This window comes from Stigmatopora argus, chromosome 4, assembly GCF_051989625.1.
Source record: "Stigmatopora argus isolate UIUO_Sarg chromosome 4, RoL_Sarg_1.0, whole genome shotgun sequence".
Classification (NCBI taxonomy): Eukaryota; Metazoa; Chordata; class Actinopteri; order Syngnathiformes; family Syngnathidae; genus Stigmatopora; species Stigmatopora argus.
In genome coordinates, this window is record NC_135390.1 from 8682317 (window position 1) to 8696087 (window position 13771).

At 38.3% G+C, this 13771-nt stretch overlaps 1 protein-coding gene and 1 long non-coding RNA gene across 2 annotated transcripts in view; one reads left to right on the forward strand and one right to left on the reverse strand.

Annotated features, from left to right (window-relative positions):
• LOC144073113 (uncharacterized) overlaps positions 1 to 13771 on the forward strand; it is a 26581-nt gene continuing 12810 nt past the window's right edge. Inside the window, exons 1-2 of the long non-coding RNA XR_013300017.1 lie at positions 1 to 116; positions 8417 to 8518. This is a non-coding gene — a long non-coding RNA (uncharacterized LOC144073113). The remainder of the gene's footprint in view (positions 117 to 8416; positions 8519 to 13771) is intronic.
• On the reverse strand, positions 2736 to 5892 carry LOC144073111 (CCN family member 3-like). The gene is made up of 5 exons (XM_077598682.1): positions 5718 to 5892; positions 5245 to 5473; positions 4903 to 5157; positions 3807 to 4024; positions 2736 to 3725 (listed from the first exon to the last, which is right to left on the reverse strand). The coding sequence occupies exons 1-5, from the start codon at positions 5766 to 5768 to the stop codon at positions 3432 to 3434; spliced, it is 1047 nt and encodes a 348-aa protein (XP_077454808.1). The 5' UTR covers positions 5769 to 5892; the 3' UTR covers positions 2736 to 3431.

The window sequence follows — 13771 nt, forward strand, 5'->3', positions numbered from 1 at the left end:
AGATGATTTGATTCAGGTGTGTTGGTGGAGGGAGATATGGAAAACAGATCGGATAGGGGCTCTCGAAGACTGGACTTGGCCAGCCCTGGACTAGACAAATGTTGACATCCAAAACAGTGAGTAATTTAATCTTTTCTAGATTGACTATTTATTTATTTTACAATTAAAGGCAAATTTATTTGTTCAGAGCAATTCAACACAAGGAAATTCAAAGTGCTTTATATCACAAATACAATAACAAACAATACAATAACATTCTAAAATTGTTGTCTTTCTTGTATTTGAAATGTTATAGCATTTGACTCCTTGCCAAAGAAAAAGTAGATTTCCAATTCATTTAACCAGTGAGGTCTGGCTTTGACTACTACTCCAAAGTAAAACTTGAATAATTACATTTTACTTTAAAATCCCTCACAATAATCTAACTGTTGCCATCTGTTTTCCACTATTTTTGTCCATATCAAGTAGGGGGGTAGCAATTCATCAATCTGAATTGATGTTGTGATTGATAAGCACAATCGAACTGGACTCGATCAAAAGATTTAATCACCATCGTTATCTTTTATATACGTTATGTTTTTAATACTTTTGATTTAATTGGGTCAAATGGTTGATCATTGTCAAAACAATACAATAGCTTTGTATTTTTAATGGTGGTTGTAGTGGTCAGCATGTCCGGCCCACAGTTCTGAGGTCGAGGGTCCGATCCACGGTGGGTCCTCAAATGTAAGAGTTTTCGATTGATTTAGGGAAAATGTGAATGATTGTTTTAAATGTGTATCAAATACATGTGTACATATCGTTGCATTTAATCTTTAGAACCACTTGAATCCAAGTGGGGAGGACAATGAACTCTCCAAGAAGCAATCATACGAGGGCTACTAGCTAACAATTCCGACTTCAATTTAGAGTTAATAATCAACCTTGAATTCTTTTTTTATTGTTTTAAATGTAAGGAGTGTCCCGATAACCCAAATAAATCCCTCGTAATGGCAGACAGAAAAGACACACTAGAAAAGGCCTGAATACAGGTTCGATGTTTTCACTACATAAATAATGACTGCAAGTAAATTGTTAAGTTGGGAAATTAGTACACAGTATGTGGCAGAATAGTCATCATAAATCTGTGAACTGGCCTGGTGAATTGGCTGCAAAATGAAACATCATGTTAATGAATTGTTGCCCAGAATACACAGAAAAGATAGGAGCCAGTTTTCACCACTCACTTCATTAGAAGTAAAACAAACAGGATTGTTTGTTTTACTGAAAGAAAAAGGAACCCACAGTGTATTATTTTTTATTGTTTTAATGAATTGTGTTGGTGCAGCTTCGATTGATTTTTGTTTTGTTTTTTGTTCACTTTTAAATGGAAATGAGCTATCCACTTCAATGCATATGCTTTGTTGTAGCATTGGCCTTCAAAACAAATACACAAACAAACCAACAACCTCAAAAGATCTTTTTAAAGATTTGTGAAGGTTGATATTTAATTGCTTTTTGAAACTGGGAGCACGTGTGGGAACAAAACTTAACACAGTACTTTAAAATTGTGACCAACATATTGACAACAAATAATACACACTACTGTATTGTTATTCATCTATGCATGTAAGTGATATACTTTAAGGCATATTCACACCTGCCCTGTTTGGCCCAGGCCAAAGCTCAAAAGTATGTTGTGCAAACCTTTTAGCAACACAAAGGTGCTCCATCGAATGTCATTGACAGTAAAGACAACAGACAACAAGAGATGGAGAAGAACTGTTTGTAAATGAACCATAAAAAAGATACTGAGATGCATTGGCTTAGCCTTTATGGAAATAGTAGAAAATCCTATACTGAGTTGAACTACATAATGAGTTCCTTTTTATGCACCCCTGGAAATTGGGGCATTATTCATTAAATGTTTGCAATTGTTGGCTATAATTTGTCTTAAAAAAATTGAAAGCCTCCACATTTCCATTCAATTAAATTTGTTGACATCTTGATAAAGAAACTACAGTCTTTGCGTTAATTGCCGTGTTGTATAAAAACAAATTCATCAAATAATACAAACGCCCAATGTTCCCTATAAGCTGCACGCGTGCGCAATTGCGCACTACTCTCGTCTTCTCAGCGCACAGCAAATCATATGGAGCGCACAAAATAAAATCCCTTTTTTTTTTTTTTTTTTTGCTGTGAGGCCGACGTGCGAACCACTCATCCGCCGGGCCGCCCATTCATAGATATTAATAATTACATTTTATTATTACTAAATCATTTATTTGTAGTAGACATGTACCTGCTCATGGCAGGTGTGACACTGGTGTGTGCCCATAGCGAGCAATGATGATGTTGCTCACACCAGTACTCGGTGTGCTCAGGGAGGTTGTCTTTCTGCCCAGACAAACACAAAATTAGAGGGAACATTGCAAACGCCAAATTTTGGATAATTATGGCACTTGTAGAAGAAAGTTGAGCACATAATCTATTTGCTGATGTAACTGAATTACATGTATCTATTGTTTTCCATATATAAACAAATGTTGATAAATCAAATGCAGGACAACTCATTAGGCAAGTGCATCAACTGTCATCCAGACAACATGGACGTAACCAGTAAATTAGGACAATAATGGAAACAATCTTCGATATAAAAATAATTTTATTATCAAAAGAATTAACATGAATAAGCAGAGATGAGTTAGAAATAAGATATGAGATTACATTTAATAGTTTTTAGAATTTATAACAAAATCAAAGCAAACAACCATAACTTTGAGCAAGAACATTTTTACCAAGAACCATTGTCATTCATTTTCTTTATAACAACAACTACTGTGAAAATTGCCACAAACTACTTGGGAAGATGTCAGGCAGATGTTAAAAATGACACCGTCCCAATAATGACCTCTGATGTGAGGTTGAGCCCTTTTTTTCAGGGTCATGTCACAGAACACAGTGTGGTTATTCTAAAATGCTTCCAATAATTGGAAATTGTCAGTTGCATGCATATAATTAGAACATGTGTTAACATTGTTACGCGGTACTTTTGACTCTGAAAACTTGGGTACAGGTTAATTTAGTTTATATTCCGCATTAATATACCCATAGGGTTAATCGCAGCATTCCAACTAAACAAAACAACAATCACATTGCGTTGACCGTTCAATTTTATCAAGTAAATTCTCATTATGCGTTGTCATTAATGTAAAAATGTTGTTCATTTTTCTTCCTATTATTAGAGTCTTTAAAATAGGATAGACTCTTTAAGGGCTTTCATTCTGCAGAGGAATTGACTCTCATTGTGCACATCACCAATTATATTGCATACCTTGGGCTAAAGTTAAGAGTTGATACAACTCATGTTGAAGAATTTGAACAAACATTTGTCCAACTCAAAGAAATTATTAAATATACACACACACAGTCATTGGCTGGCATTCAATGACCTATAACGTCATCCCACTGTAGCCCAGCTCCGAAGGCTGCCACATCGCGTTCTCCCGTGGGCAGTTGTTGTGGCAGACGCAGGTCATGATCACCATGACCGGACGCTTGCTGGTCTTACCGCCGGCGCACGTGAACTCCACCAAGGCGGTCTTGGTCCTGTGCGGGGTGCAGCAACGGCCATCTTTGCAGGAACCACAGTATCGAGGTTTGTAGGCCTGGATGCTGGTGCAGTTTTTGTAGGAGAGCTGGAAAGCCGTGTCGCTCCGTACCATCCTCTGACACTTGCCGCCTCTCTGGACACAACGGAAGAAGAAGAAAAACATTTGAGTGAAATCTTGACATTTTAAAAATTCTTATAACAATTACACTCCTACCTTTGGCTGCGAGAGCGGTGTTTGCTCCTGCTCGCAGGATCGGATCATACACAATCGGCTCTGCTTCACCAGTTCACAACGGCGGTTCTTGTTAGTGACCCTGGTGGACAGCCCCATTCCACAGGTTCGAGAGCAGGCCCCCCACTCTGTGGTTTGCTCGATGCAATTCAAACTCGGGTCCCATGCATCAATGTTCACGGAGTCCTCTTGACGAAAGGCTTCAGGAGCAGGAGAATGTCATTGAGTTAAAAGCAGGTTAAAAATACCAACTTTCAAAGATAAATAAACAAATTCCTAATTGAATCAGAAAATTAAAATCACATCAGTGCTTCACATTTGAGGTTGAGGTGATAACACTGCTTTGCATTTTGCCTCATTGCAACTCCTTCCTCTGACAGGTCAGTGCTGAGTAAATAACCTTTCAACTCTGTGTGTCTCACACCGGTATGACACCAGGAATGTTTCCTCAAGTCCAGTATGAGAACAGTATCGGACCAGCCTTAGTTCTTTCAAAAGTCATTGTTGTCCGTTGAAGTAAACCATTATAGACTGAAGAATCTCCTATTTTAGTTACACAAGGCAGAATAGCTATAGTTATATAAATCGTGAATAAATAGTTCACTTGAATTCAGGTCTGTTCCTGTTTTCAGTATTGCAGTGCAATGTCTCTCCAGCGGTGCAGGCAGAGCATTGAAATCAAGTGAGCTATCAGTCAACTCGACTTAGCTCTCAATCAAATATTAAGATTGCAAATCCCCTTGACAAAAAAATCCTGGAGGACTTTCTAGGTTGGTTCATTAAACTAAGGAAATATTCTATTGATTTGTTTGTTACTTTTGCATATTGCTTATCCTCATGGGGATAGCTAGCTAACTATGGCTTGAGGCAGAATACATACTGAATAGGATGCAAATTGCAGGGAACATATAGACAGATAACCGATCACTCCTAAATGAAGGCTGCTCGGTAAGCCATATGTGAATGTTTTTGGGTGTTGGAAATATTAGACAAAATATGTTAGTAGTTGATCTACAGTTGACTGTTGGTGCAATTTGTGACTGTTATTAGAGCACTGTTAACAGAAGTGTCTGCTCACCTGCCATTGCAAAGCCACCCAGCGCACTGGCTTCAATCTGGGGCTCGCACACCCACTTCTCGCAGCATTCCCCAGGAATCTGGACCTTGCGAGGCGCAGGACAGTCGGGGCCAGGCAGCATGACGTCAATGTCGCAGCGCGGTATGCACGCGATCTGCCCGTCCCGGCAGATGCACTGGTGTTTGCAGCTGGGAAAGAAGGTCTGGCCGTTCTGGTAGACTGTACCATCCAGAACACAGACTTCTCCTTCGTGGGCTGGAACACAAAGACCATCAGAGGAGATGAAATTTGAAGTTCAATTTTTTAACTCTAGCCGATATTTCTGAGAAACAAATGACTTACCCACACACAAGCCCATGTTTTTGTTTTGACCAGAAGAGTAGTCGCATCGCAGGCCTTTCCGTGTGTCGCAGGGGTTCATTTCTGAACACGCCTCACCTTTCTGGCGAGCGCACGTGAGGCAGCAGATGCAGTCATCCAGGATTAGGGGCACCCCAGGGTCACAGATTGGGGGTTCCTTGGGGCACTGGCATCTCCGCGGACATACTTGGGACCAGACTAATGTCAGCACCTGATTGAGACGAAAAGAAATATTTTGAGTCCTTTCTAAATCAAATCTATATACAGGGATATCGTTTGACTTTTTCTTCTTCTTCCAAAGCAAAGAAAAACATCCTTTTAGTTAAAGGTAACCATTGTTGGTAAATGTAAGTTAATATGGATGCTGCATTATGTGAGCAAAAAATATATTTTTAAGAGCATTTAGCCTGTTCACAATTAACTTGAATATGCAAGCATGTCTAAAAATGTCCTACCTGTGCTGTGAAGCAGATCAGAAAAAGAGCTCTATAACACAAACAGGACATCCTCAGAGTAAGGGGAGCTTAATTATATCTACAGAAATTGACTGCACTGAAGCTTTCTGGAGTCCTTGGATTAAGGGTTGATATTTCCCTCCTCTTTTGGGCTCTATCTTAGGTTAAAGCAGAAGGTTGTGATCTCTTTGTCGTTGTGCCTCAGGACGAAAGAGAGCAGGACTTTATATAGAGGAGCCTTCCCTTGGCCACCATGACAACCAATAGCGAGGAATGCATGTGAGAACGCCCATGTTGTTTGAGGTGGACTTTTAGTATTGGGACGTTCTGCCAAAAAAGATGCGCCGCGTCATAATTTACGCTCTTAAATCCAAATAGGTGTGGAATTTTCATTCACTGTGTTGTCTCATCTCATCTTCTGAACCGCTTTATCCTCATCAGGCTCGTGAGGGGTGCTGGAGCCAATCCCAGCTGTCTCCGGGCCAGAGGCGGGGGACATCCTGAATCGGTGGCAGGGCACAAGGAGTCCAACAACTATACACATTCACATCCATACCTAGGAGCAATTTATAGTGCCCAATCCCCCTATCATGCATGTTTTTGGAATGTGGGAGGAAACTGGATACCCAGAGGAAACCCACGTAGGCCCAGGGAGAACATGCAAACTCCACATAGATGGACATGATGTGGATTTGAACCCAGGACCTCAGAGCTGTGACACCGACGCGCTAACCACGCGCCCCACTGGGCCGCCCTCACTGTATTGTATTAAATTGAAAACTGAATTCTGTAAAAATACAGGTGGACCGCAGTAGTAGCCAAAGATGTTGCGATACGATTATCTCCAGTCTTTGGACAATGAAATAATCCAAGGGATTTTTTTTACATTATGTACAAGAAATAAAAAAATTTGGATCAATTTAGATGTTTTTGGCAATTTTGTTGTTGAAACATTTTTAATATTTCAATGGCATACATATTTACCAAGTGGCATACCTGAATGAAAAAAGATATTGATTGATATTTGCGTGATTTAGATTTGATTGTGCTTAAACTAACTGTTTTGATCCAGTTTGATGAATTATTACACCAGAGTGAAGTTATACATTCTGATTAAAACTCTGTCTGTTGTTGCATCTCATTGAAAATTCATACCGATACATTTTATTAGAGAATTAATAATTAATTTTTGGTGTGCCCTATGGCTGACTGGCGACCAGTCTAGGGTGTTGTCCAACTTTCGCCTGAAGACAGCTGGGTTAGACTCCAGCAACCCTTTTGAGCAGTGGTCCCCAAACTATTCCAGAAAGGGCCGCAATGGGTGCGGGTTTTTATTCCAACCTGTAAGAGGAAACCTTTCCACCAATCTGGTATCCTCGAAGTGCAATTAGTGGATTGCAGTCAGGTGCTTCTTTTTTCAGCAGAAACCTCATTGGTTAAACTGTGTTGGATCGTTTGGAACAAAAACCTGCACCCACAGTGGCCCTCGCGGACCGGTTTAGAGACCTCTGCTTTTGAGGATGGGTGGTATAGAAGATGAATGAAAGAATGAATGATTTTTTTTGCAAGTGCAGAACTGTAATCTATCTGTTACTAGTAAGTCTGTCTCTAAAATTACAGTGTTTCTTCTTGTTTATGTATCTTTCTTTTATGTATCTTTCTTTTCTTTATCTATCTTTCACCATATTCCCTTAACATCCCGTTCATGTTAGGTTAATTGGAGACTGGGGGGCTTTTGGGGGTTTAGCTTGGATTTGTAGTCTCCGTAATTTGCAATCTAACCTTTATTTAACCAGATAGAACCTGTTGAGATTAAAATGTCTTTCACAAGGGTGACCTGGCCACATTCTTGCTCACACTCATACCTAGGGGCAATTTAGAGTGTTCACACAGCCGATCATCTAGGCTAGGCTCCAACTCTCCCATAACTGAAGCAAAGAGAAGTGGGGGATGAAAGGTTGCTTTTACACATGACCAAGTACCTGTCAGTCAATATGCTGTTTTCCCTTTGGGCAATAAAAAATGGGGGATTCCGTTTCCTAGTTCCGGATGTCTGTGTCATCATGTGGGGATTCCCTTTAGTACATCTGGCAGTAGGTGTTGAACCTTTGACCTCTTTCTTTGGATTCTTCTTGGGAGGGCTCACATGGAAAAGCTCGTCACACCCGAGGGTATCTTGACTCTTTCCATAAATAGAATAGTTTGGAAACTTTTGGACGGCCGGACGCTTGGATTCGTGGGAGGCTGACACCGAGGTCATCAACTCTGCTCAGGGGTCGTGTTGTGTTTCAGCCCCCACCAAAGCAAAATGATATACTAATACAAGAACAATGCTCAAAAGATAAACCAATCATTCTAGTTATTTCCAATCACTGTGCTACAGCAGATGTTTTCATATATGTATGTACAACACAATGCTAGCTTTGTTCTTAAATACATCAACACTGGTCTGAAAATGCATCCTCTGCAGAGTGGTGTCAAGTTGCCACTCAATCCCACAAGAGATCATTTTCAAAAGTGGGCTCAGAAACTCAACAGACACACCATTTCTTGGTATTATTTACTCAGGGTCTTTCTCTGCACTGAATAGCGCCGTGTACTGTATATCCGGTCTGTGTGCGGAAAAGTTTGTGCTTCTCACACAGTTTGCTTACGCGAGTGAAAGAATGTTGAACTTCACTGTGTGGCTGTGTTTACAGAACGTGTCGCCTCATTAATCCCCCATCGGTCTTCTTCAAACTCAACATGACACAAATGAGGCTGTCAGCCATGCAAGATCTCTTATAACTCTACTTTTACAGGTAAGCAATTCAAGTACACTATACGATGTAGAGTTCCTCAGGATTTTCTGTCCATTTCACATTTGTATTTGAGTACTAATTATTCAAAACATTATGAGGTGTCTTGGTTGGCCAATCACTAATTAAAACCCCTGAAGTAGGCGAGTAATTTAAAAAATCTTTAACGATTTTGGTGTCAGGTGACTATCATTAATAATTTTAATAACTGTCCCAGGTATGTATGTGTGTATATGTATATATGTATATATATATATATATATATATATATATATATATATATATATATATATATGTATATATATGTATATATGTATATATGTATATATGTATATATATATATATATATATATATATATATATATATATATATATATATATATATATATATATATTCAGTTTTTTTAAATTTATTTATTGGGGAACAATTGCATTTACATTGTTACTTAAAACAAATTTCAGATGATTAAAAAGAATAACCAAAATAATTCAGACTTATTATCGCCCCCATTTACGCTCTTATGTACTGTTTTCCTCTCATTTTTGTTTAGCTCCCTATAAAATTTTGTCCATTAGAAACTATATGACTTTTATGTGAATATGTGGCAATTATTGCAAAAAGTGTAAATAAAAAATAAGACCCTGAAGGTATCAAGGTTTACAGACTGTGTAACGACCTGGCACAGTATGTGTGATATCAGAATAAGGTGGGAAGTCTGCATACGCACATTCATGCTGTCTGTGAAATAGTTGAAGTGAAGTCATGAAGGAGCCAGGAAAACTTGGTAGAAAAAAAATCATGTCATCAAGCAAAGAAGATGGGAGGAAACACTGGCCAATGACGACTTCACACCATCTGGATCTCTGAGGACGTAGCTCACGCCAGATGTTATGATCACGCTCAGACAAAATACACTTTGTTCAGTGGAAGGAAATGTTTAACTGCCACTTTGAAATGGGGTCTGACACCATCTTTTCCAAACAAAGACATGGCCAATGCCATTATAACCTTGACTGCCAGCAACCTGCTGTAGGGCTTCATGCACTTTGTATTGCTGTCGGCCCACACAAGAAAATACCGCCTGGTAGAAGTCGCCCAGAAGTTGGACGTCATTATCAGGCTCATGTGGGCCAGACAGCAGCATACAATGTTTTGAATGTTGGTTATCACATTTAGAAGGCCATGATATCATATTTGGAATGGTTTACAATAATTTAAACTTTTTAATGTTGCAACAATTGGAGGATACACTATTGAAAACACTTTTGCTCACAATGTGTGTGTATGTCAAACTGAGAATTAAAGCTGTGCGATATGACAAAAAACTGTCATCAGGTTTACCATGCTATGTGGTTTATACTGTTTGTACCATTTTTTAGTTAATGGCCAATGTGTACCACATTTTATTTAAAAAAAAAGATCTCCCTCGATCTGAGGCTCCATGCAAGATCTCACCCCGTGGCGTCAAAATGATAACAAGAATGGTAAGCAAAAATCCCAGAACCACATGGGGGAACCTAGTGAATGACCTACAGAGAGCTGGGACCACAGTAACAAAGGCTACTATCAGTCACACAATGCGCCGCCAGGGACTCAAATCCCACATTGCCAGACGTGTCCCACTGTGTTTCGCTAGAGAGCATTTGGATGATCCAGAAGAGAATGTGGGAGAACGTGTTATGGTCAGATGAAACCAAAATATAACTTTTTGGTAGAAACACTTGTTCTCGTGTTTGGAGGAGAAAGAATACTCAATTGCATCCGAAGAACACCATACCCACTGTGAAGCATGGGGGTGGAAACATCATGTTTTGGGGCTGTTTTTCTGCAAAGGGACCAGGACGACTGATCTGTATAAAGGAAAGACTGAATGGGGCCTTGTATCGAGAGATTTTGAGTGAAAATCTCCTTCCATCAGCAAGGACATTGAAGATGAGATGTGTCTGGGTCTTTCAGCATGACAATGCTCCCAAACACACAGCCTGGGCAACAAATGAGTGGCTTCGTAAGAAGCATTTCAAGGTCCTGGAGTGGCCTAGCCAGTCTCCAGATCTCAACCCCATAGAAAATCTGTGGAGGGAGTTGAAAGTCCGTGTTGGCCAACAACAGCTCCAAAATATCACTGCTCTAGAGGAGATCTGCATGGAGGAAAGGGACAAAATACCAGAAACAGTGTGTGAAACGCTTGAAGAGTTACAGAAAACGTTTGGCCTCCGTTATTGCCAACAAATGGTGCATAACAAAGTATTGAGATGAACTTTTGGTAATGACCAAATACTTATTTTGGACCATGACTTGCAAATAAATTCTTTACAAATCAAGGTGATTTTTTTTTTAATTTCCACATTCTGTCTCTCATGGTTGAGGTGTCCCCATGTTGACAATTCCAGGCCTCTCTAATCTTTTTAAGTAGGATAACTTGCACAATTGGTGGTTGACTAAATACTTACTCATTTACCCCACTGTATGTACACTGTGAAGGCCTGTCAAGTCATCAGGTTGTTGTTGTTCTTGTGTATACTAACTTTGAAGCCCTACTCATGCGTGAACCAATCGTTTTGAAAGTTGATAGCTCTTTATGGTTTATTTTTTTTCTTGAATTTCATTCATGGACGTCAAAATAAATTTTGTTTAGCGTTTTATCTTTTCTTTATTTTGAAATAAATTAGCGTATCGGCTGCATTGTATTCCACTATGGCGTTTCGTCTTTGTCTACTTGAAGTTTTGGGCATGTCAAATCTAATTTGTGCGCATATAAACCGTACCCTTGAATCAGTCATCTTTTTTTTGCGAGAAAATACGGTAATTGCGGGCTTATATTTTTCTGAAGTTTACGAGTTTGCCATTAGAGGGTACACGGCATATTAAGTTTTAATTTAATTATAAAGTACAGCCAAAATTAATTTAACAAAAAATATATATTCACATACTGCAGTTAGAAAAAACTTCGCTGCGTGTAGGAAACCCCTGCACATCTGACAACCATATGAAATCTTGTATAACATGTGAATCTAAACAGTAATCATCCAATGTGCACAATCAGCTTTACAGTTGAGACTATAGGCAAATATGTCTGTTTCTGTTTCATGCACTGACTTCTTATTTGTAAAGGGAGACCAATGAAGGAATTCTCAATGAATAACATGCTTGTTGCATTTTACGGTACCCACCAACACATGGTGTGCGGTGTGGGAGTACGTACAACATGTTTTCCAAATCTTCATTGAACTTAGAAGTCTGAGAGTTTACTGTTTTAGATTTAAAACATTTAAACAGAGGGAAACTGAAACGTGAAAAAAGCAGAGATGCAATCAAACAAAGCACGACAAAAGAAGTAATAGAAAATACGATGATCAAAAGTTATTTAAAGAACAATAAACAATCCAGAAAGACAGATCTAAACTAAGTTTAGAAGAGAAAAGTATTTGCGCACCCAATTCGATACAAAGACCAATAGTAATTGTAATAGATGCACAATTAGATCTCAAATTTAAAGCTGCTTTTAATAAGAATCTTCAACTAGTTCTTGAATTAAAACAATCAAGAAATCTAAGGGCTAACTAACCATTTTTATCTGCATGATTTTTCTATCAAATGTAACTGAAAATTAAGCTTTCGGGGTCTATTACATGAAAAAAAGAATTTCAATTGTTCAAACTGTTCTGTTTTCAATCTCACCTTGGGGAATGTTTGTTGTTGGAACATAGACAACCAAAAACATGTGGTGGAGGCTACAACCACCCAGTGGGAAAAACAAAACAAAACATTTTTTTGCAACAAAAAGAACATTAAGAATAAAACGTGTCAAAGGCAATGTTGGGCTAACGCTTGTTACTGTAGTAAAGTAGAATGGGAGGCCACCACAAATCTTTCATTTGTCTCCGTGAGCTTAAACAGTGTTCTCCATAGTAACAGTCGTATTGTGGATGGAATACAGCAAAACATTATAAGTTGGGGGTTTAATGCTGGGAGGTATAAATTTGGCACTAATGTACAGTGCAGCAAAAAAATAAAAAATAAAATTTATTTCATTGACCTTTTTGAGTATCACAAGTGGGATTGTAGAAAGAGTATTATTAGCATTTAACATGATTATCTAATGGCGTAATGTACATGAATATATGTTACGTAAACCGGGTATGGCAGTCACATTAAATGCAATATTTCAATGGCATGTCATTCATACTGTCATCATTAGTTTCAGATGTTCACAAATTCACCCGCATGTCGATTTTTTTTCTAGGGTGGCCTACTTATAGCATTCATTCATTCATTCATTCATTTTTTCCATTCATTTTCTGAACTGCTTATCCTCACAAGGGTTGCAGTAGCGGATTTCTTCAGTTCTTTCTGAAAACAGACTGTTTTTCTAGTGTTGTATTTTTTAACTAATCATAACTTTATAAAATGATAACCAACATGTTTGCCTTTTTTTACATGATGTTGAATACAATTGTAAATTTATCCAAATTCATCCATGTCCAAAATAATTGTCAGTTTTACCTACCGTGTTTTTTAAAATATAAACAAAATTGAAAATTACATCGCTTATTATTTTCCCAGCCCAATAAATCAGACAAAGTTATTTTAGGACTCCAAACCATATAACAAGTGTAAACGGAGTTAATATTCACAGAATATTATTCTTTTGAAGGGTAGCCATAAGGTTTATAAACATATACAAATTAATTTTCATTCATATTTTGAGTGTTAATGCCTTATGAAGCACCAATCCGTCAAGTTTTTTCTCTCTGGCTGTGACAGGGCACCCTGTTGAGGGCTTGTAGTGCATCCGGCTTCATCCATGCTTGGATAACTTTTCCGGCGTGAAGGTGTTTGTGTTAACTTCCTTGGATGGAGGACCTGACATATGGTTGCCACAATGGAAGGAACACCATAAATTGTGAAAATAAATTAAGCCTATTTTATTTTATGTTCACATTTTTTTCCTGGAATAGAATATTTTTAGAATATTGCAGAGAAAGAGATAATCTAAACCACATGTGTCAAAGTGGCGGCCCGGGGGCCAAATCTGTCCCGTCGCATCATTTTGTGTGGCCCAGTAAAGTAAATCATGAGTACCGACATTCTGTTTTAGGATCAAATTAAAATGAAGAGTATAGATGTATATTAAATTTCCTGATTTTCCCCCTTTTAAATCAATAATTGTAATTTTTTAATCGTTTTTTTCTGTGTTTTTAGTTCAAAAATCATTTTGCAAAATCTAAAAATATATATTAAAAAAAGCTAAAATA

What these genes read in the sequence shown, in the direction of transcription:
- LOC144073111 (XM_077598682.1), bottom strand. Translation starts at nt 5,768, where the DNA reads ATGTCCTGTTTGTGTTATAGAGCTCTTTTTCTGATCTGCTTCACAGCA. An exon ending in TGATCTGCTTCACAGCACAG is followed by an intron (nt 5,474 to 5,717) that starts GTAGGACATTTT and finishes CGTCTCAATCAG; the next exon opens with GTGCTGACATTAGTCTGGTC. An exon ending in AAACATGGGCTTGTGTGTGG is followed by an intron (nt 5,158 to 5,244) that starts GTAAGTCATTTG and finishes TTTGTGTTCCAG; the next exon opens with CCCACGAAGGAGAAGTCTGT.